Source organism: Alternaria alternata (assembly GCF_001642055.1).
Source record: "Alternaria alternata strain SRC1lrK2f unplaced genomic scaffold CC77scaffold_34, whole genome shotgun sequence".
In the NCBI taxonomy this organism is placed as follows: domain Eukaryota; kingdom Fungi; phylum Ascomycota; class Dothideomycetes; order Pleosporales; family Pleosporaceae; genus Alternaria; species Alternaria alternata.
In genome coordinates, this window is record NW_017306223.1 from 90,835 (window position 1) to 113,320 (window position 22,486).

Sequence of the window (22,486 nt, forward strand, 5' to 3'; positions counted from 1 at the left end):
AATTCATGGTGCGATACTAAACCTATTTGACAGGGACTCCGTGGGCCGGTCAAGCACCGGGCGACCGTGGAAGCCATGTGCCCGGACTGCGTCCATGATCGCTAGGTATGTATAGGGATGATGAGCCAAGATGGTTTGCACTTACACCTTCGCTCGCTTATATACGTATCGCGAGTCGTGGGATGAAAGGGGGTGTTCGTATGTGAGGGGCCGCCAGACCGCGCGCAGGCGGTTGGAGAATCGAGGATTTTAACATTTACTGCGAGGCAACTTCAGCCCTTTCATTAGTATAGACCTCCACATACTTACCTTCAAGCTGTGACGCTGCCAGGCTTCTTCCTTATTATCCAATATGTGACGTGATCATCGCGCCCCTACGCTTGGATGCTCGATCCGTTGTGACCAGCCTCAGGGCAATGTGGTGAAGCGTGGTGAGATTTCTGAAGCTCTTGCGCGTGAGATGCTACTTGTAACGCCAGCGAAGAGTGCACATCATGGGGGAAAACGGGGCATATCTCATGTAGCGCGTGAAGATCGTATCAGCCACGCGAGGAGAATCACTGGACGTGACGAGGTTGGGGTGTGAGCTACCCGAGGATGCTAGATCAGTTCGATTACATAAGGACCCCTCCCGAAAGATCGACCCCGCATAACCTCATGTCTATAACACCCATCTTCCGGACGGTTGCTACTTGGAGATTTTTCTGACCTCGTCATCTCATGAGGTAAGACGTAGCGAAGACGTTTCAGATATACTAAAACTCTATCACAAAACATACCACGGCCACAATCTCAGCAACTTTCTCCTGTCAATCAGTTCTGCAAACGTGCGCGCATCGTTGTCATGGCCGTTAAAATCAGGAGCGTAGAAACGATAGGAGCAAATTCCGTGATCGTATCGAGATGAATATACTTGACGTTTCTGCTTATCTACTTTGATGGGTAGGCGTTTATTGGAAGAGTAGGATAGCCCCACTAGGACCCTATTCCGCCACTGTCTCCACACCACATTCGAAAAATTCTCTTCACAACCCACCGCCAACGACCGAATTCGAAAGAACTGCTGGAGAGCTGCCCCGTGTCATTTACGCTGCGAATAATGGCAATATATAGATCTATTGTCGACTTTTTTCCATCCAATCAGCAATCTTCAATAGTATAGTGGTCAGTATTTCCGCTTGTCATACCAGCTTTCGGGCTCTTGACAAATGCGCGGGAGACCTGGGTTCAATTCCCAGTTGGAGAGCTTTCACATTCAATTTCTTTTTGCCTTTTTGTCCTTTGTCTCCCGGCACTCGTCCGTAGAAGGTGCAGCAAGATGCAACGGTGCTCTTTTTTTTCGGGACGACTCAGCTCAGTGAGCTTGCGTAAAAGTGGTAGACGCTGTATTATCACTTTTTGCTCCTCTTTGCAGCGTAATGCGTGAGGCTCACCTATACTTAGTCAGTGAGAACCAAAACGCTGCTCTTACGGTAACATTACACTGCACTCATCATCAGTCGCCTACTGTCGCTGGTGCACATACATGGCCATGCGTCTAGGCCACCGGCGCATGCTGATACGGTGATGAATGTCTCGATAGAAGATCGCTATTGGATGTCCAAGGTTGAAACAACCATGCCTAGACTTATACGAGACTGATCCGGATTCTCTAGAAAGCATCTTTCTCAGCCCATGTCCTACCATACCGTCGAAATCAGCAGGGTTCGAGAAAGCAAACACTGACACCGAGCTAAAGTATTTACGCACGTCTTCCTTCAGCCACTCGAGAATGGAGTGCAGAGTCATATCTCGAGGGCTCGAGGTACGAGCGTCTCGACTGCGAGTCCCACGAAGGGACTGGAAGACAGAGATTGTGGAAGCGAAAGTACCGAATGAGCTGTGAGTCCATGAGAAAAGTCAACAATGTCCAAGCGTGAGTTGTACGACAACATCTATGTACATTTTGTCTGATGTGCATAGTAACAATTAAACATGCCGAAGCAAAAGACTTGAGTGCCTCCATGATGTACTGGTGTGCTGAAATGTATTTCCTGATGATGAGACACTGGTATGAAGCGCCATCCACAATTTATACCAGTATCCTATCATCAATGCGAAATCTGTGTCCTCTTCCTCGATGTTGTGGTTGCGGGTGGCCTTGCCTGTTGCCTGGAACAGAACCAGCCTAGCGCTAAGCAATACGGAAGGCGCAACCCCAGGTTCTGCCCGCCACCTCTTCTCGTTCATTTTCAACAACAACCCTCGATATTTCTAGCATGACGAACTTTTCTGATCTACCGGCGGAGACACGACGCGAAATTCTCATACACGCCGTTAGTGTCCGCGGTCTCAGGCGCGGGCTGAGGTTAAGGCTTGTGAATAGTACGCCCTCTCATTCCGCCATTGTGATTGCAGCACTGCAGTATGCTGACACTTCGACAGAGGAGTTCTCTCAAGAAGTGAAGAATGCGCTCTATCAGTCCCATATACTGGACGATTACCGGAAGACCTGGTCGTTTACAAAGCCAGAATTGAAGTCTCGATTCGATGCATTTTGGCAGCCATATCTCACATATAAGATCATGCAGAAGAACTGGGACGACACCATTTTAGATGGACGCATATGTCGTGCTACCGAACGCCTTGTGCAAGATATGCCCTATGACGCCCGCCGGCATTTCTTTGGTCAGATGAGCCCTTCTGAGCGAAAGAGCAACGAGAATTTATGTGAAATTGAGCTATATGGAGGCATATACCGCGCTGCCGAGCGTCTTCTTCAAGTGAGCCACCCCGAAGAAAGGAGCAAAGAGATATCGCACGAGGTTTTGAAGCGGTATATTTATGCTTTTTGTTCGCACCCGGGGCGCATATTGAAGGGGGCACGTATGAACGGCAGGCGATACAACACCTGTGCGTTCAGTGGTCCACTATGTTTCCTGGAGATGGCCCTGGTGAACGACTGTCAAGAAGGAATCAGGTCTGCACTCAATGACCCAGCTGTGGACGACATGTTTTCGCATATTGTCGAGTCCGAGTGTCGTCATGCTTATCTGTGCAATCACAATATCACCGCGACAGCCGCCGAGTGTGGTAACTTGGTGTTACTCGCAAAGATCTTCTCGAATCCAAATGCTCAGCCAAGTCCAAATGTTCAGGCAAGGCGAAATGTTCAGCCAAGGCAAAATGTACTTCAACGACTAGTCTATGATACTGCGGTTGGAAAAGGTCTTTTGGATGTCGTAAAGTTTGTCATGGATCTATGTAAACATTCACCAGATTTTGGCCCTAGATACGACTTGGGTGAGGTTGCAATATGCTCAGGAGTGTTGAGAAGCCGATCGGTCGATTTCTGCTCTCAGCTCTTCCAACTGTTGGCATCCCAATTGAAAAACAACAATGGTCTCGGGAAGAGAAGACAAGGCGATCGTCGTCTCACAAAGACTTGCTTTGAGTACAGCAACATTCTGCGCATCGTCGCATGGAGTAGCCCACAGAGAGCTGACGTCGCAGAATGGCTTCTGGATCGCGGAGCTTCTGTCTCGCTGACGGTACAGGGGGAGAGAAGGCTAGTGACAAGCACCCAACATGGGAGAAGCCTAGTGACAGGCATTCAAAGTGGATTTTGGACTCCGCTTGAACGAGCCGTCAAAGGCGGTAACGAGAAAATCGTTCGTCTACTCTTGGATCGTGGGCCGGCTCTTGACACTTTTCAGACGACTTGCTGCTATGAAGAGGCCGCAAAGCAAGGGCGTCTGGACATAATGCGCATGTTAGTCGAGTACAACGCGCGCGTTGCACCGAGGCTCTCAACAGTGTGTCGTGAGCGGCACTGGAGGTGTACGCTGATGATGCATGCCGTACGGACAGAAAACGAGGGATTGTGTCGATATCTTGCTGAACACGGAGCCTGTGTCAGTGACAGTGCCTTGAATGTGGCTATCGATGAATCGCTGGTATCGATGGTCCAGCTTCTGCTCGAACTAGGGGCCATCGTTACAGAACACAATATCCAAAGGGCAAAAGTCTTGCGACGTCCTCGTCCTGTCGACCCTCGGGTTCTCCTTGATCAACGACGCATTCGCAAGTCCCGGTATCCATATGGCTCTCTATGTGGGGGAAGATGCGCTCGGATATACCCTCGGGTGGAAAGGATCGGAGAAGAAAGTGTATCGGAAGTCATTGCCTTGCTGAAAGCACACAACAATGCCACCTGAAGTCGCCTTGAAGCACGTGCTAATCATCGGTCGGAAGCTGGACCTGCGCCTTGACCCCGTCTCAAGCGCGCTCGAGCTCGTCGGCTGTCAACCGGACAAGCGAAACGCACGTTCTACGTATGCTGTACGCAGGGAAATTCCGACACATAAAGGACCTACATCGGCCACCGAACCCCCCAGCGAACAACGCGCGATTCAATAACTCCATCGAACGCGTTGCGCAATGAAGTCCTTGCATAGCGCATCACAACAATTTTCAGCACGCAAACTTCCATCTTAGCAGACTATTGAAAATCCACAGCACTGGGCGGTCCGTGTTGTGAGTCTCCACGCACACGCGCGCATCTGCATCGTCAGATCTGACATGTGTAGCACCGACAGCGCTCCGAGTAAGGAACCGATGGAATGCACCACCTGTCAACCAGTCAGCAGAACAGCAATAATGTAGAATCAAGTGGGGACACCCTTGTTCAAACCCAGTGAATCGCATCGTCCCAGTTAGATTTCAAAACAATATGTAGCGGTCACGAGGCCCGATACAGCGGTGACAACGCGACGTATCCCTTCCCTAAAAAAGCTTCGATTGCTTTGCACCATACCCTGTCCAGTGACAATACCATGCCTGGACGAACGTTTTTCCATCGCGCAGCACGCGCATCACGCGCTTTTCCCGCTATGGAACAAGATGGTTGCTCAACGACCGCGTCGCCACGCCATCATCATCGTCACATCTGCCGCGTACATTTCCCTTCCTAGCCACGACGGCACACACGCGGCATCTCTTCATCAACTCCTCTACCTTCCGCCTTCAGCACTCCGCGGCACACACACACGCGGCATGTTCGTGGCGTTGCCATACCCACGCGATCCTCCCTCATCTCGCGTCTTCCCTTGATCCTCCTCCTTCATCCCTCAACGCCTCAATTCATCTTATGCTCTCCCACCTCCGAAGCTAAGAAGCGGCTGTTTCATGTTTTTGCATATCCTTGCCAGCGCACAATTTTGGTCCCTGCGTCACTAAGCGTGCTAGGTAACGACGTTTGTTTCGAAACCAACTAGGGTGAGAACCGGGTCTAGCGAGAAAGTTGATGATGCGAAAAGGACACCGTGCGTGGCTAGGTGTGCTAGGATAAATTGAAGACAAAGCCCACCACCCCAGCCAGTATCCTGGTGAAGATCATGTGGAAAATTGCAAATGGCTTCAATTCCGCGATCCTGCGCACGCGATCCTTTGATGTCGCTGCAATTTGGACCGGTCTCTTGGGGTGTCTGGAATAAGAAGGTTGATGGATACTAGACTATTGATTTAGGATGCTGGCGAGATGAAAGATGTTTTGCTAGACGGACAAACAACGCGTACGAGACGGAGAAAAGGTGCGCGCGCACGAGATGAAGTTCTCGGTGGTCTTGCATATAGCCGACTTGCTTGTGATCGTCAACATTCCGAACAACCAAGACCGGATCGTCAGTCGTCGGCCAGCGGGTGCTGTCTCCCCCGAAGTCCTCCCGTCTTGTCTCATCATACCGTACTCTTGATTGTACCGTTGGTCGTGTGACCGCGATCCCGCTCTCTACCAGAGACCCAATACTCAATCTGTTACATAGGGCTGGATATGGCTTTTCAATGCTGTTCATCATACCGCCTGTTCAGTCTTTTCTGCTGATCGAAACCAATCAATCTGTCACATAAGGCAGCATGTTTGCGATCTTCAAAGATTGGCGATTGACGAAAGTTACGGAACGCTGATCGGCAGCTTCGGATACTCTTTCCCGTCGTTACTGGTAGACAACCAGAGATAATCAGGAGGATGGTAAACAGATCAACGGTTGGGTCGACCGGCTTGGCCGCCTTGGGAGTCACTATGCGGGGCAGGTATAGGATTGTTGTAGATGATTACTTGAAGGGGTGGGTATGGGAAAGTGTAGATGGAGATGGACAGGAGGATGCGAACGATGATTATCGCAATCACGGTAGTCGATAATGACGCGGTCGGTGTTTTGGGCTTGCTTACTCATGCCTGCGTCATTGCTGTTATTGGTGATATTGCATGGAGTAGACATGATTGATACGCACTGCGAGGCTGATCTCGTTGGAGTTTGTGTACTGCGTACTCTCTCGGCAGGTTGTGATGTGCTGTAAGCTATCCTCCATGCATTGTTTTTGTTGCGCGTTGTCAATTAGACTCCGAAGCAGACCGACTACACAATCGGAAACATAAGCTGCTATCGTCCAATGAATTTTAGTAGTCTGTCTGGTGACGCAACGCTACCAAGTGAAGTGTTGTTCATGCATGCACGCGAACACGTTGTCAGGGTCCAGACTCAAAAGCCATCATAGTATGAAAGATGAACATTCTTATTGTTACGGCACTTAGGGTAAAGTGCGTCACTGTGCGTGAGCGCTACTTTTTCAACTTGTCCTGCCTTTCTGCAGATCCACTAGACATTGCGTTTGCTCGAACCAAGATTAACACCCCAACAAAAGTCGAAAAAGGTATCTCCTCCACATCGCATGTCGCAAACAGAAAAAGATCCACCGCCTAAACAGGTCGGGGTTTCAGTGGAATAGAAGAACGAGAAAAAAAATAATGGTAAAAGTGAGAATGATCATGAGACATTGTGTGTTTCAAGACGGCCTCAGCCACGTATAGCAAAACATTGCCTGTCGAATAAATGCCCTCATCCCTTAAACTCATATGGACATGATGAATGATTCTCTCCCAAAATAAACTCGAAACTTAAAAGTTTGAGAATAGTAATAAAAAGGAATAACATATGGAAATGTGGTGGGTGCGTGTGTCTGGGTATAACCCTGCATACCCCTTGCGAGGCTGCTTCTGCTGGCGCTTTTACAAAAACGTATCGAAGATCAATAATGCGCGAATACGAAGGGGTAATAAGTTGCAGTGTTCAAAACGACCTGCTGAGAAATCGAAGCGAAATGATTGAAGCGAGAGTGATGATGCGCCGTAGGATAGAAATAAGATCAAGTTGTCGCTGAATAGTAATTATCGAGTCAAAGCCGAAGCCGGGTATCATCATGAGTGAAACAGATCCCAAGCTCTTGCACACAGTCCAATGAATTCTTCCTTCTTTTTCAGTTGAGTTTCTGGTGAGTCACGGCCGGCGCCAAAGGGACCGAGGCGTGGTTGTTGGCGACCGAGCGGCGGGGTACCGTTGTCTTGTTCGTATTCGTCGCGGCCGCGTCTCCGAGAGCTGCCACTTCGGTGCAGATCAGGCCTGGATGCATATGCTGACGATCCATTCTTGGGCATTGGCGAGGGGGGTGTTGGGGGTTGGTGACCACCGTAATGGACCAGACGGGGCAGAAGATCCTCGCGACCCCCGGATAGTTGTTGAACAGCCTCCTCGGCGGACTTGTATTCTCGGGGTCTTGATGTTGGGGGCGGCTGTGTAAATTGTGGGGGCGGGAAGCTCGGTGATGGCATTGGGGGCTGGACATTAGAATGCGATGAGTGTCCTGGGCTGTTCTGATGGTAGGGGTTCCGCGCTGTTCCAAGAGGCTCTGGGAAGACGTCTGAGATGGGGGGTAACCGGTTGTTGGTTTGCTGTGCCGGTACATGGTGGATGTGTGATGATTGCGACAGGTTTGACGGGCCGTTGGCCAGCTGTCGTGAGGGTGGTGCATTGCCGCGCAGACCAGTAAAGGTTTGGTTGATGGGCGCTGACTGGATTACACGGTCGTTGGAGAAGGACGAATGTGAAGGAGGCGCAATGGAAAGACCGGGCGGTGGGCCCTTCCGGCGAGAGGTTTGAGGTGTCTTGATTGTCCGTCCAAAAGCACCAATCTCTGTGCCCCGTGTGTCTTCTGTCTCGGATGGTCCGCTCTTGCCGCCCTTCTGGCGCGCCTCGATGATCTGCCTTTGGCGTTCTCTTACATCCAAGCTTCTTTGCAGCTGCTCGCGCATACCGGGGTCCTGGGTGTGGAAGCCAGGTGAGAGGCAGGCCATGCCAACATCGTGGAGGCCTAGGTGGGCACTGCCTTGGCCCGAGGGTCGTGCCGTGAGGGCACCCGACGAGTGGACAATGTTGTGGTTGGCGAGGTTGAGGCGCTGGGGCCGATGCCTGGTGGTGGTGGGCATGTCTGGCGATGTGGGCTCCTTCTTGACTACGACTTTGGGGACAGGGCCACGAGACCTGCGAGAGGAGGGACGGTTAGACATGAGTGACATGATATCTCTGTGGGGAGGAGACATGGAGGTGCAGGTGGGAGAGGAGGCCGAAGGAGGACGGCATGATGAGGAAGAAGATCGAGAAGAAAGACTAAACGACGTACGAAAGAGGTGAGGGCTTTGTCTCGGCTCTGTGCTGTGCACCTGGGCTGGAGGAGGTAGGTGAAGCATCTTCTCTTGGTGGCAGCTTAGAGCGAGAGTTGGGCGTCACTTGGTGGGGAGAGAGAGTAGAGGGCGCAATGGGAGCATATGTCCTCGAGGAGCCTACTCCGTCTGCCGACGCCGGTGCCGCATGCTGGGCAGGGGCCGGGGGATTGGCGACAACGGTGGTCATGGTCGCGTGTGGGCGTCCGTGTTGTGCTCGGTGGGAGGGGCAGATAGATTGTAGGAGTGAAGTGTGGCAGGGTCTTGTAGGAAGTCCGCTACACCAAGTGTCGAGGGATGTGGGCAGGCCTGGGGGGGTTAGAGGCTGGTGCAACACTAAGCCGGGGCCGAGTGCGGGCTGCGAGTTATGCGTGAGGATATGCACGCGGGCGGAGTGGTAGAAAAAATTAAATGCGACAAGAAGCAGCGCTGGCTGGCGTCGGAGAGAGACAGCACACGTCGTGTCTTTTGGGGCGCGGGTGTGGAGGGGATAAAAATGGCTCGCACAGACTTGTGTTTGCACAGGGCGGGCAGGGAATGGTCGAGCGATACAGCGGCTGGCATGCAGTAGACGACGTGCCTCCAGACGCCAGGCCGGGGGGCGGTTGACATGGGCGGCCCTATAGCGAGCGTCTGAGCCAGGCCCTCCATGCGTAGTGTGAGTTGGGGATGGCTAGGGCGAGCAGATGGTCGCGCCCTCTGCGGGAGCTCGCTGCACCAGACAGACGCCACTGGGCAACCCACTGTTTCGCATCCGCGGGCGGGCATCCATGGTGCGAGATGGATAAAATCTCTGTGATGGTCTAATGCCCACCGTCGTTGCAGGACTCGCGCTTTCACCACCCGCTCACCACCTGTTCAGCTCGCGCACCACTTGCAAAGCTGACCTCACGACCTGGTGCACCACGCCGCGCATGCCAGCCTCACCATGACTGGCCGTCGTGTGCATGGCAAGGCGTTACAGGCCCATTGCCAATACTCGCTCTGCATCCAATCATACTCGAGCCAGCTCATGCCTGCCGGCCGGCCCTAGACGAGCCTTCGACTTGTTTCACGCCGGCGCATCAGCGGTTTGACCACGCTCAAAGCAGATGCCATCGACACGGAGCGGAAGAGGATTAATTGGCCAGGAACATCGTTCATGGCCTCGTGTTTCAGCAAGGCCAGCTCTCCAATAGCGCTAGTCGATGTTTGTTTCTCACAGTCCTCCCTAGTCGTGTCGGGCCAACCACCCTCAGTCATTCGCCTGCCCTTAGTCATTCGCACTGAGCCAGGGTCCTTTGTCGGCATCTTTCACACGTGGCCGGCAACGTTCGCCCGGTCCTGGGATACTGCTCCTCTGCGACCTCCTTGCCTGTCACATGGCTCCTTCCTTGCCACATCACGCCTGCCTCATCAATCGTGTAGTGGAGGCTGCCCCTTCCTGCTTGACTCACTCAGTCACTCACTCAGTCACTCACCTCTAACAAAGAGCCGCGGCTTAGCATCTCTTGAAACACACCATAGCCGACACCTCCGAGTCACATCTCGGAGTCACATCCTGCAAAGTATTCTCCGACCGTTACGCAGAAACGACTCAATGCCGTGTATTCTCTAGACCCTGATACCATGGTAGATTCTGCAGCCATGGTTCCGCCGTTGCACCAATACCACCGCGACTGCCTCATACTATGAACCATATGCTTCGGCTAGCACCCCTCCGTCGCTTCTCCTCGGCGACCACCGCAATGTCTCCTGCAATGTCCATCATCTCTTTGTTCTGAGCCACATCAATGCCATCTACCACCATGTTTTGGTCGACTGTAGAGTCATCTTAACCACATGGAAAACCCTGAAGCTGCCTGCAGGGTATTGTGCACTCATTTCACCCTTGACACTCGACGACTCCTTCCCATTCTCTCGCTACTGCCCGTGTCTGCCGCCTCCGCTCAGCCGCCGGCCTTTTGCAATTCTTCCACATCCCCAGTCGTTATAGGGTCGATCAGGTACCGACTCGACACGCTCTCCAGGATAATCTCAGGCAGCCCATCCAAAAGCGGTAATCACACCATCGCTTCTCCAATATGGAACTGGTGGGGCTTAACACGCTGTTGCATCCAACCGAGCGACCGGGATAGGGCTGTCTCCCAACCACCATCCAATCAAGAAAAGGATCGCCCGTGAGTCTATTTCGGGAAGTGATCCCATCACCTCTAGCCGTGGTAGCACTCTAGCACGCGTGCCATTACCCTGCTGTTGGGAATGAGCAATTACTGCCATCTGTTGGGATAAGTCTCAAGTAGATGCTCTCTTGGCACGCTATTGAGTGTCGTTGAATCAAGATCGGGAATGAGTCCGACATTCTAAATTCTCGCGCAGAGTGAGAAACTGGTGAGGAGATGAGGTGGCAGTCAGTAGCAATACCTTCGGCGAATGACATGCGCAAGGATACTGTTGAGCGTCTTCCTTCGCGGCCCGCACACAACGTGTACAGCCTGTAGCATGCGGCATAGAAACCAACCGCAGCACATCTACTCGCCCCTTCCTATACATCGCTAGGCTTACGCCTCCCGACTACATCCGTTCCCCAGATGCAGCGCTGTACAACAGCTACAGCTGTACAACCTACTCCACTGGGACGATTGCGTCAATGCAGATCTGCCGTCCCACGTTTACCAATTCACGTTCAAGCACCCGCATCCAGCCGAATGCGCTCGTTGCGGCGAGCATCTGACTGTTGTACCAATACTTTCCTTCGCGCTTCCGCAGTTGTACCGAAAGATGCGCAGCGCTATGCAGCTCGACGGTTTCGGATCGAACCGCAGAAGCACATGGTGCGTACGGTGTGGCTTAGTGGCTGGATAAGATGCGTGTTTGATCTGCGGCGTAGATCATGTTCTGTCATGTGCCTCCATACAAAAGCAATACGGGCGAGGCTTGCCAATGACTTGGGGAAGGATTCTCAGGGTCTGATGGCGTTTGTCTGACTCTTTGTTATGAAGCTAAATGTTTCATGCGTAGCCGATCCCGAAGGAACTATCATCATCATCGTCCTCCAATTGATGCCATGCATGTACGCACGACACGACGCAACTTCGGAGATTTTGCTCTGAACGGTTTCAGTGCGACGGTAACGTAGCCGTGGTACCACCAACACCCAGCGCTACAGTTCGTCCGAATCGATCAAGTCTGTAATCTATAGTACACGACAGATCGCTTGCAGGATCGCCCGCCGTCACGGCGTCGTGTCCTGCATGAGAATTTCGCTCACAAAATAGATAGACACCATTGTGGAACGAGCATCGCTGGCGAGGAGAGAGCCGGAAAGTGAATAAACGGGAACACCCCAGTTTCGTCGTCCGAGAAGCCGACTCGAATACGTTGTTGCCGTTCGGCGGAGCGTTCAGCAGCTTGCGGCAACCGGGAGATCAGCGCGCAAGCGTTCGGTGATCTGAGCGGCTCAACATGTGCAATTACACCGTAATGGTCGCCATTGTCTTTGGGTAGTACTTCTCTAATTCACGCTACACCACTCCGCTCCATATCACCACATCCCTTGTCCAAGACTGTGTAGCATTGGCATCTCTTCCCTACCCAATGACAACCATGACTATGCGCTACGATTCGCTTCGCAAAAGACACTATCTTCGCATGTTAGCTGGTCCTTCTCTGTTGTAACATATACGTTTATAAAAACTGCATGCACTAATGCCCGTCATATAGAACTTCAGCGTTCGTCGACGATACGTAATGGAGAGAGTATATAACGAATGGACTACTGTGAGATATCAGGATAAGCGCGTATGGTCCACCTGTGGACGTGGCATCGATGTTTTTATGATGTGTTGGGATCGTACGTGGACCTTGGGGTATGTACAGTGCGGTGAGTATGATTCTTAGTCTTACAGCGACTCGTGAGAAATCGGCAAACTAGAATGCTGGTCTGCTGTGTATCAAAAATCACCAATGCACGTACAATGTGACAATCTAGTAGTGTGAGGTCCCTCAAGCCTGAAGAAGCAGTCGATGTATCTCGAAGAGAATCAGAACAGCATCTGCTAAACCCCAAACGACGATGCAAGATAGCGTCGGAATATGAAGCGTGAATACCTCTTTGACCACACAAGATCGTCATGTATCTTCGCATTCCCTACGGAATACCTCGAGATTTGAGGGTTGTATGAGCATTGCAATTAGTGGTATCACCAACAACGAACAGAATAGAGAGATCAGAAGAACCTCAAATGATCTAGATTGATGATTAGTACCACGAAGTTACGACTTGAATCCGACAAAGAAGAATTCTTGGTATACGTGTCACCACGCCTGTTTCCAGCTCTCGCCCTTTCCAGTTCTCCATAGCTCTCTTCTCGAGGAGCGGCGTAGAGTGTGACAGCCAAAGTCTTCATAAGTCTCCTTATGGCTATGTGTACCGTCGTACATGAGCATTCGAAGTGGACTGTGTGAGACGATACGTATGAGGTAGTCAACACCCAATTCTGATACGTGAGCTTTTCAATTACATATCCCACAGTGCATCTGACCTAGCAGTTTGCTCCACGGCGGCTAGGTTATGACAGGCAGTAGATGCACAGTTTATATCGATGGACAATAATCGACATGCTGACAAATCAGTCGACTTTTCATTTCATATCCCAACGTCCCTTTAACAATGATGGTGGCTGAGCCAGGCGAGCTGGAGCTGAAGCATAGCTTCCGGTGGTAGCAAGCATCTGGCACATTGGCTATGTGAAAGGAAGTCGTTGTTCAACCAGCAGATCGTCGAGATCGGATGCACTGTCGGCCCAATGACGATGTATTTTACATGTCACATCATCAACGACAACGGAAGTCTTGCCTTGTGCAAACGCCGTGGTGCTTTCTGTGCTCTTAATCTTGAGATTCATGTGATGAAGAAGAAAGTGGCGGGACCGCAGCAGTGACTGTGGTGCTGCGACTCTGCATCACCGAGCAAGATGTGCCAACTGTAGAGGCCGAAGACGCTGACCAAGGCTTTGCAACAACTTGAGAGACACGGAGTTGAGTAACTCAAGCACGAGGCTCCACAAGTCAAGCAAAGAGGTAAGTCAGTAAAGGTGGTTGGGAGAGGATCCCTTCTTAACATCGCGAATACGCGTCTAGACAGCCTCCCTCAACACTGTGCATCAGAATGGATGTCAAGACGCGAGACGTCAAGTCGCATTACCAATGCACCCAGCTCTGTTGAAGCGCTTGGCACTGAAGTCGCCCTGGTACTTACAGTAGGGAGGGCGACGAGGCTGCGACAGGCGGCTTGAGTGGACGAGCATGTTGAACTATGCGAACATTGCGAGGCTGGGGAGTTAGACTGTGCGTTGGCAGTTGCGGTGTGTTGTGAAATCGCAACTAGACGAGCAGTTTTGTGTTTTCGTGATCACGATGTTGAAGTTGATAGGGGAGTGCCTGTCGGGGTGCAGGAAAAGCACGAGAACAAAGCACCGAGGCTGTCGCAGCGGTGAGGCTGGAGTATCGTGTGTCTGGCAAAAAGCAATACTACAGTTGCCCTGCGTTTTGAGACAATACTTCGTGACACGGGCGCATTCTGTCGTCGCTTAGCTGTGTATGGGGAATCTGGGAGTTATGGTCAGCGTCAGATTGCGCAGAACCATTCCACGGTGACGGACACAAGAAGATATGGAATGCAAGAGTTAGCTCGTACCAAAGACTCACAGAACTACGGTTCGTCAATCTATTGCCTACCGCAGGCCACTGACAAGCCTGGCAGCACCATCCCCACAAGTCAACGTCACACTTACTTAATCCACCTCCCCTTGTGCATCCCGTCCGAATCCAACACGCGCCTCCAGCCCCCCCTTTCCCAACACAGCGCCTTCCACACACGCGTAATCCAAAAGCGAAATGACATGCAACGCCAATCCGATCCTAAAACCTGCATCGCTAGCTGGAAATTGCATTGTGTGGCATTTCAGGTGTTCTCGATCCCCCCAATGCCTGCCTAGCGGGTAAAACTAAGCGGGGGACGGGGCGGGAAAGAGGAACAGGGGTGCAGTTCAAGGAAAAGCGTGCCGCAGACGCTGCATCATAGGTCTCTCTTTTCGCATGGTGGAGGGAAAAAGTACCTACGTCATATGTCGAGCCAAGGAGGCTGGGAGCATGGCACCACCGTGCAGGTTTGGGAATGGTGGTCTTAAAAGTTGGCACTGCCACATGTCTGTCCTTGTCCTGCATCGGTCTTTCTACTTGCATCTGCATTCATTCTACCATACTAATACTTTGTTGCGCGCACTGTCGACGTCGGACGTTGAAAGTTTATCGCATCACGCAATACCACCCGACGGGAACGGATAGTCGATCGCAACGGTCGCTGATCACCGAGAAGAACCACCGAAATCATGTCTGGTGCACAGGAAAAGCCGCTCAATGAGTACGTGATGACTTCCAATGCGCCGCGCATCATCGTCCATGGTGATGAGATGACACGGCGCATCGCATTGTCGCATTCGCCATGGAAGGGGTTGGATTACATCACATCGCGCATCAACTAACACACCAACCACAGGCTCCTCTCCCGCTCAATGGTCGACATCTACGTCGGCCCCGAAAACACGCACTGGATTCTCCACGAAAAGCTTCTCTGCCACCACTCGCCCTTTTTCCGCAAGATTTTCTACTCCAAATCAAACTCGTCATCACGCACACAATCCTTCGGCCTCCCCGAAGAAGAAGATGCGCCCTTCAAGACCTTCGTCGGCTGGCTCTACTCGTCCTCTCTCCCCGTCCCACGCGAGGAGGCCGACCTAGGCGTCTGCTTCGACCTGTACCTGATGGCCGAGAAGTTTGAGATCCCCGGCCTCGTCTCCGACGTCCTGCAAGTGGTTAGGGAATGGTACAAGTACAGCGACAGCTACCCCGGTCTGCGTCGCGTGCAATACATTTACGCAAACACCGAAGACGGAAGCCCAATGCGACACATGCTTGTGCACGCCGTCGCCCGCATGATGGTCGTTGAAAAGGGTATTCCAGCGCACTGGGATAAGGCACTCCGCAAGAACGGACAGCTTGCCGTCGACATTATCAAGGCGATCCAGGACTGGCGTCTCGAGGAGGAAGTTGTGCCTGATGCGCGTGAGGAGCCCGCCGAGGCCGAGGACCTTGTCGATGTGGAGCAGGAGACTGCCAAGTTGGATGACGAGGCGGAGCAGGAGGTTGATGACGACGTGAGGGCTGAGCATCTCGAGGAGACTGCCGACGATACCGATGATACGGTTGTTGAGAGCCCGACTAACGAGAACAAACGCCCAAAGCCGACACAGCAGAAGAGTGGGAAAGGTGCGGATGATCTCAAGAGCAAGGACAATGGCCTTGTCAAGGACTTTTCAAAGTTCAGTCTAAAGGAAATGCCGAATGAGATGACTAACGGCGACTATGGCACTCTTCGCGCGTAAGCTGGGTCTCTTCGCGCCTATTACCTTTTTAACCTTTTTTGGATTCAATTTGCATGGTTCATTGCGCGTGTAGGGTTAGGAAGGATATATCCGGCGTTGGGATCTTGGGGATTTGGACGTTTCATCTCTTGTTGGGTTTTCTATTCAAAAAGAGAAGATAATGTCTTAATACCTTTTTTTGTACGTTTTTAGTCTTTGTATTAAATCCGCAATTGAAACATCAACATTGCTCAGTATGTCGCTTGTGCTCAATACTAGCTGACTCGGAAATTCATGCTGCATTCTGGATCTTTCTTATTGATCCAACATCTTGGTCTTGTTTCCACGTTTTTTACTTTTCCTTACGCGTTGTCTCCCGTTTTCTAGTGTCTTGTGTGCATATGTTGTTTGGTAATGTTGACAACACGTCTTGGTAGCCTTATCGTAACGAATCTAGCAGAACAACCAAAGGCCATAGGGAGTATGCGCATCATATGGAGAAGCGGTTCGGAACACTGTGTGTTCTATTGCCAGTTAACTCCTCCAGGAAGCTACATAGCGATAATGATACAGCTGTTTAGCCACTGTGCCCTACGCTCATCATCATTATGGGCTGAATTTAAAGTGTAGAAATGTTCAAAAGCATCGCCGTACATGCAGAGAGATAGCCAAGATCTTACCTACAAATGATTGGTAAGGTCGGGGACATCTGAGTCGAAACAACGCACTCTATTCTAGGCTCGCGTAGAAGAAGACATGTCCGATATTCAAACTAACTACTGGTCTTGTGCATGTCTTGGAGTATCTTCAATGAAGCTAAATTACATGTTACGTTCGCTGTTTATTTAGAAGGAACTCGCTTTCACTATTAGAAAATAATATTATAAAGCAAAGCCGCTTTAGTGCTTATCCACTTCTCATCCCATGACAGTCTCTCCAGCTGGCCTCCTCACAAACAACGCCTTTGGCATAGCCCCGTTCGAGCAAGTCTGCACCGCATTAACACAGATACCGCCTCCACCTCTGCAGCAAGTGTTGACAACACACAGCTGGTTACTAGCACAGTCCTCGTTCACTTTACAAGTGGGACTGTTGCAAGAAGTGGAGCCAGGTACGCAGAGACCGCCGCCTCCACTGACAGCACCACAGATACAACCTGAACCGCAGTAGACGTACTTGGAACAAGATGACGGTGCACAAGTGGGGTTTGTGCAGAATCCCTTCGCGCATGAACCGCTGGCACAAACGTTGCCGCAGGCGCCGCAGTTGTTGGGGTCGCTCATGAGGTCAGGCGTCGATGTTGCGGTCGCGACTACAGTAATCGTCGTAGTGGGCGTCGTAGTCTCCGTCGCAGCGATATCTTGAGTCGATGTGATGGTAACCGTTAGGGCAGTTTCAGTGAAGGTAGTGGTTGTGGACACGCTGACCTCCGTAGCAGTACTGCTGACCACTTCGGTGATGGTGGAAGTTGCGAGAGAGAGACAAGAGCAGGCTGCGGAGATCTGTGCGCACTCGTATTGTTGGACACCTGAGGGAGCGGATGGGCAAAGTGTTGGGGCCGGGAGTGTAGGTTCTGGTGTTGAGGATGACTCGACAACGCTTGAAGATACAGTCGCAGATGGCTCGGTAGTGACCGAAGACGAGGTGGACGACATTTCCACAGCACTTGAAGTCGTTGTAGATGAAACTTCTACGGCGCTTGAACTTGCGGTGGAAGATGACACCACGAGACTCGAAACTGCTGTGGAAGACACTTCCACAACGCTCGAAGATGTTGGGTACGCTGACTCCATCAGACTCGAATAATCAGACGAGGATATCTGAGAAGTTGTCGGATATTCAGAGAAAGATGCTGGAATCGCGCTCAACGCTTCGGATGATGGGTATGCCGCCATGCTAGAGGGCTTCGCAAGCGATAAACTTGTAGTGCTTGAGCATTTTGTAGATGTGGACGAAGGTGTCACAGTGCTTGTAGACTTCTTGCTTGCAGTACATGAGGTGCTACTGGAACTGAGCGTATGCGCATAGTCTCGTTTGACGGGGGCCTCGGCCGTCACTGTGACTATCACAGTTCCAACCTTTGGACGGCATAGATCGACTTGGGTAGTTCTGAAGTTATTAGCACATACTGATTTAGTATTGATGGAGAGTAACCTACATAGTGTCTGTCACTGTGACTGCGTCAGCAGTCAGGGTAGTAGTTCCAGTTACTGAAGTCTCGTCCGTGTTTGTAAAGGTCGCCAGCAGTGTGGTTGTCTCGAGAGTCTCCACGATTGAGGTCACAGTTAATGTGCTTACGGCGAGCGAAGTGACCGTCACAGTGGGAATACTGAGTAGCGATGAACAGAATTCTGTGGCAGATGGTACGGCAAGCAGCCCATCGACGACTGGTGAAATGAGCTCACACTCCGTATCTTTGGGTTGATTGAGTCCAGGAACTTCTTCCTGGGCTGAGCTGGCAACTGCCAGAGAAAGCAGGAGCGAAGCGATAGATGTACGCATGGTGATAGGGATTTCCGATTCTGGGCCGAATGTGGACTTGTTTGTACCACTGGTTTAACGAGAGACTTGGGTGATCACTCGACTAGATGGAAGTGCCAGTATATATACATATCCTCGAAGACATTCAGCTGCGAAACCATCTTGGTGGCGCTCAATATGGCTGAAGCCATACAAGGTCAGACGAGTCTACTCGGGGGTCCCGAAGGCAGTTTTACCCTCATCTCCACCAGCAGAGGGTCTTTAGTCACGACTGAAGCGGATTGACCCTGGATCCAAATCCACGAAGGTATGAGCTTTCTGCGGAAGCGCTAAGCCGCGGGCATGCACTTGTCCCAAATAGGTCTCATCGTAAGAACGAGGCTGCATTGCTGAATATGTTAACCCAAGACAACTTAGCAGATCTGTAAAGGATAGGTGCGGCGCTTTGTAGCGTATCGAATGGACAATGCGTCACGCGGAAATAGTTTGGTGAGAAGCGTGATGTGTTCCTGGCTAGTGCAGATCTGGAGAAAGCTCGATCTAGACTTGCACCCCCCTGTCCGTGCTTGACTACGGACAAGGCGATAGTCGACGCCTCAACTTACGATAATTAGATTGTATGCATCAATTGCTCGGAGCACAGTCAAAGAGCATCGTCTAGGGGAAATCACAGAAGTAGATATAAAGACGACGCCCATCGAGTTTGTCGAAAATGTTGAATGGGTATCCTTAATTGAGAACGACTATGGTTACAAACGTTAGCAGTTTGCGTGGGTGTACTATTGGGCAGTGCGGCGCTCGTCGGGCATGTTCCTGCGCTCCTTGGCCGTGACCTTCTTGCGACGGCGTTCGATGACCTTGTCGCGCTGCTTCGACTTCATATTCTCGAAGCGGTTGACTAGGGCAATCTTCTTCTGCTCTGACTTCTTGAGGAAGAAAGGCTGCTTGCCCTCCTTGACAAGCTCCTTCTCCTTCTTCTTGTGCTCGCGCGCCACTTCTTGTAGCTTCTCCTTGTTCTCGCGCGCCTTCTGCTGCGACTCCATAGAAAGTAACTTCTTCTTCAACCGCTCCTTTTCGTCCTCGTTCTTCGTCTTCTTGATAGTTTGACGTAGTTCTGATATCTCAGATGCGCGGTAGTCGTTGAGGAAAGAGTAACGCTTTCCTGTCACGAACTCGTCGGGCGGAGGCCCTGAAGCATTATCGAATCGTGGGTCACGGAACACAGGCTTCTTCACTTCAACCACATTTCGCTTACGTGAGACCATGCGCTTGCTTGACTGAACGGCAGGTGCGTGTTTGCTCGAGCGCGCATGTGGAGCTGCATCGGAGTCGGAGTCTTCATTGTCGCTGGCTTTTTGAGGTTTCTGTTTGTCTTGACCTTTGCTCTTGCTCTTGGCCGTCTTCGCTTTCTTGCTGGGTTGTGCGCCGGCCGCAAGCTTTTCGGCCTTGATCTGCCGTAACCTCTCGCGCAATGCCTCGAGCTTGTCCTCCTGTGATTTTGATGCGTCGTCGCCTCGTTTTCGCTTTCGATCCGCCGGTTGTTGTTTGGAGAGGGCGTCTTGTGCTTTGGCTAGTGCTCCAAACGAGACTTTGCTCATTTGCGCTTTTACTTGGTCGTCGTCCGAGGCATCTGACTGCATGTCGTCGTCTTCGGAACCGCTTGGCTGCTCGTCGTCTGAGCTGATTACGTTACCACCCTCATCTGCTTCAATAACCGACGCAGAGGATGAGCGGTCAGTGACCTCATAGTAGCTCTCGGCATCTGAGCTGTCTTGGGCCGCGCGCAGAGTGCGGTCGAGTTTGTTTGAGAGCACCATTCTGGGGTGGTGGTGGCGGTGGTGTGTTGGGTCGTATGCGATTCCTGTCGCGCTCTTGCTTCGCCGCGGTCTACCAACATTTTTGTGGACCCCGCCTCCGGGAGTTTGATTCGCCGACAAGCCCGACAGCAGGCAACTGCGCCCAAATCTCGAGACAGCCTCACACCGTCTGGCTACATGCTTCGTGCGCTGCGTCTTCACCTCGCCAAACCCTTCACCCCTCACCCCTCACTTATCGTCGAGCGTTTGTCGCCATCGCACGTGCTCCATGGCTGCAGTCGCATCAGCTCGGTACAGCATCCCCCACTGCGCTCCAGTCGCAACTTCTTCCACTAACACCGACTACCAAAAGACCAAGACAGGTCGAGACAGCACAATCTCTGAGCGCAAGCTCACTGCCTCCGAAAGCCCCAGCATGAGCGAATTCTTCAATCCGAATGCGCTGCCCTTCCGCCCGGGCGGCTTCGACCGTCGCGAGCAGAATTTCGGCACCTTCGAGAACCAACAACTTCCACCTCCCCCGCCTCCTCCCTTCCAGCCGCCACCACCAGGAGGGCCTCCAGCACCATACGGGCCACCCAATGGCTTCTTCAACCAGGAATTTGCGCCGCCTCCCCCACCGCCCCCACCGCCCCAGCAGCTCCCGCACATGTTCAACAACCAGCAGGCGCAGGCTGAGTTCGCAGGCTATCAACAAGCGCTGGCATACCACCACTGGATGCTACAGAATGGTCACCCGAACCACCCACCGCCTCCTCCCCCATTCCCCCTAGGGCCAGATGCTTTCGCTGGGCGTCCGCCTCCACACATGCCGCTTCATGGCCAGCCGCCGTTTCGTGGGCCGCCATTTGGCCAGCCACCATTCGGACACCAGTCGCATCATGGCGGGCTGCCGCATATGCCTCACCAGCAACGTCAAATGTTCCCGAGCCGACCGCCCTACCCGGGCATGATGCAACAGCAGGCAAATTTCCCACATGGAGCAAGAAACGAGGACATACAGTACGCTTTCGATGCCTTATTCAAGGGTCTAAAGTCCAAGAATCGTGCGGCTAATTCTTCTCACAGGGCACCAACTCCTCCAGGCAAGAAGTCAAAGTCTGGGCTTGCTGCCAATGGGCATGCTAAGCAGAAAGAGTATGGTACCCTCCACCGCATTACTGCGTTTGAAACAAAGTGCTCTCGGATTGACAAACTTCACAGTACCCCCAAGGCCCCGAAAGCTGCCACCGAAAAAAAGGGACGCTATGGTGATGAGAAGATCATGCTCCCTGCACCGCAGCCCACGCAAGAGTATCTAGATCAGGCTGCTGGAGAGCCCACCACCACGGACACACCGGGTCAAATGCTGGTTATTCTAGATCTCAACGGCACGGTTCTCTTCCGCCCAAACAGAAACGCCAAGACTATGATACAACGCCCTTTCCTGAGGCCGTTCCTGCGCTACCTCTTTGAGAACTTCAAAGTTATGGTGTGGTCTAGTGCGAGACCGGACAATGTCAAGGCCCTCGTCAATCAAGCTTTGGACAACGACCTCCGTTCGAAACTTGTAGCGCAATGGGCCCGTGATAGCTTCGGACTCTCGCCGACTAACTACCAGCAAAACGTACAAGTTTACAAAAACTTAAAACTGGTATGGAGCAGGAGTCAAATCCAGTCATTTCATCCTGACTACGAAGCTGGCGCTGGTAAATTCGGCCAGCACAACACGGTACTCATCGACGACTCTTCACTCAAAGCGAGCGCTCAGCCACACAACCTCTTGGAGATACCAGAGTTCTCAGCTACGCCCGAGCAAATGGAAGGCGATGTGCTGCGTGAGGTAGCAGGCTACCTAGAGGCATTGAGAACGCAAGCCGATGTCTCAAGATTTATCAGAAAAGAGCCATTTGCTGCAGACGGACGTTACACATTCGACTGGCCTGATGCTGACGCTGGAGGTGGCGAGTTGATCAACAAGGTTTCTTCTAGTAATGGCGGCGCAGCTACTACGAGTAAGAAGAAGAACAAGAAGGCAAAGGCCAAAGAGGCGGCCGCTGCAGCAAGTAAAACTAACAATCCTTTGAACCTCACAACTGATACCCTCGCGAGCGTGTCACTTGGTAATCCTGCGCTCCAACAACAACAACAACAGCAACAACACATGCAGTAAACAGTAGCAGCGTGTGTGAAGCCTGTAATCATTCGACGGACGGCACTGGAGAAAAGTACTTTTGGGTCACTTCTTACACCACGGCACGGACGAGCCAACA

General features: G+C 52.0%; 9 protein-coding genes and 1 non-coding gene across 10 annotated transcripts; 6 read left to right on the forward strand and 4 right to left on the reverse strand.

Annotated features, from left to right (window-relative positions):
- Window positions 1-1,147: 1,147 nt before the first annotated feature.
- Window positions 1,148-1,246, forward strand: CC77DRAFT_t103. The gene has a single exon. It is a non-coding gene; the product is annotated as a tRNA-Asp (tRNA).
- Window positions 1,247-2,258: 1,012 nt separating this feature from the next.
- CC77DRAFT_1014198 (hypothetical protein) lies at window positions 2,259-4,196 on the forward strand (the record flags this gene model as incomplete). Its single annotated transcript, XM_018523880.1, has 2 exons — window positions 2,259-2,364; window positions 2,425-4,196. 2 exons carry the CDS (start codon window positions 2,259-2,261, stop codon window positions 4,194-4,196), a joined length of 1,878 nt encoding a protein of 625 aa, XP_018379580.1.
- A 657-nt stretch (window positions 4,197-4,853) lies between these two features.
- Window positions 4,854-5,978, reverse strand: CC77DRAFT_573649 (hypothetical protein). Its single transcript, XM_018532291.1, has 2 exons — window positions 5,544-5,978; window positions 4,854-5,489 (listed from the first exon to the last, which is right to left on the reverse strand). Exons 1-2 carry the CDS (start codon window positions 5,832-5,834, stop codon window positions 5,223-5,225), a joined length of 558 nt encoding a protein of 185 aa, XP_018379581.1. The 5' UTR covers window positions 5,835-5,978; the 3' UTR covers window positions 4,854-5,222.
- A 1,009-nt stretch (window positions 5,979-6,987) lies between these two features.
- Window positions 6,988-8,938, reverse strand: CC77DRAFT_573672 (hypothetical protein). Its single transcript, XM_018532292.1, has 2 exons — window positions 8,494-8,938; window positions 6,988-8,354 (listed from the first exon to the last, which is right to left on the reverse strand). The coding sequence occupies exons 1-2, from the start codon at window positions 8,721-8,723 to the stop codon at window positions 7,235-7,237; spliced, it is 1,350 nt and encodes a 449-aa protein (XP_018379582.1). The 5' UTR covers window positions 8,724-8,938; the 3' UTR covers window positions 6,988-7,234.
- Window positions 8,939-9,570: 632 nt separating this feature from the next.
- Window positions 9,571-10,242, forward strand: CC77DRAFT_573680 (hypothetical protein). Its single transcript, XM_018532293.1, has one exon. It carries the CDS (start codon window positions 9,675-9,677, stop codon window positions 10,128-10,130), a length of 456 nt encoding a protein of 151 aa, XP_018379583.1. The 5' UTR covers window positions 9,571-9,674; the 3' UTR covers window positions 10,131-10,242.
- Window positions 10,243-10,354: 112 nt separating this feature from the next.
- Window positions 10,355-11,707, forward strand: CC77DRAFT_1014200 (hypothetical protein; the record flags this gene model as incomplete). Its single annotated transcript, XM_018523881.1, has 4 exons — window positions 10,355-10,692; window positions 11,104-11,346; window positions 11,534-11,585; window positions 11,636-11,707. 4 exons carry the CDS (start codon window positions 10,355-10,357, stop codon window positions 11,705-11,707), a joined length of 705 nt encoding a protein of 234 aa, XP_018379584.1.
- A 3,001-nt stretch (window positions 11,708-14,708) lies between these two features.
- CC77DRAFT_573714 (hypothetical protein) lies at window positions 14,709-16,227 on the forward strand. The gene is made up of 2 exons (XM_018532294.1): window positions 14,709-14,936; window positions 15,072-16,227. Exons 1-2 carry the CDS (start codon window positions 14,905-14,907, stop codon window positions 15,955-15,957), a joined length of 918 nt encoding a protein of 305 aa, XP_018379585.1. The 5' UTR covers window positions 14,709-14,904; the 3' UTR covers window positions 15,958-16,227.
- A 626-nt stretch (window positions 16,228-16,853) lies between these two features.
- Window positions 16,854-18,438, reverse strand: CC77DRAFT_1067210 (hypothetical protein; the record flags this gene model as incomplete). The annotated part of the gene is made up of 2 exons (XM_018528971.1): window positions 16,854-18,045; window positions 18,095-18,438. 2 exons carry the CDS (start codon window positions 18,436-18,438, stop codon window positions 16,854-16,856), a joined length of 1,536 nt encoding a protein of 511 aa, XP_018379586.1.
- Window positions 18,439-18,817: 379 nt separating this feature from the next.
- Window positions 18,818-20,348, reverse strand: CC77DRAFT_573920 (DUF947-domain-containing protein). The gene has a single exon (XM_018532296.1). It carries the CDS (start codon window positions 20,232-20,234, stop codon window positions 19,197-19,199), a length of 1,038 nt encoding a protein of 345 aa, XP_018379587.1. The 5' UTR covers window positions 20,235-20,348; the 3' UTR covers window positions 18,818-19,196.
- Window position 20,349: 1 nt separating this feature from the next.
- Window positions 20,350-22,486, forward strand: CC77DRAFT_573815 (HAD-like protein). The gene is made up of 2 exons (XM_018532295.1): window positions 20,350-20,525; window positions 20,587-22,486. Exons 1-2 carry the CDS (start codon window positions 20,412-20,414, stop codon window positions 22,384-22,386), a joined length of 1,914 nt encoding a protein of 637 aa, XP_018379588.1. The 5' UTR covers window positions 20,350-20,411; the 3' UTR covers window positions 22,387-22,486.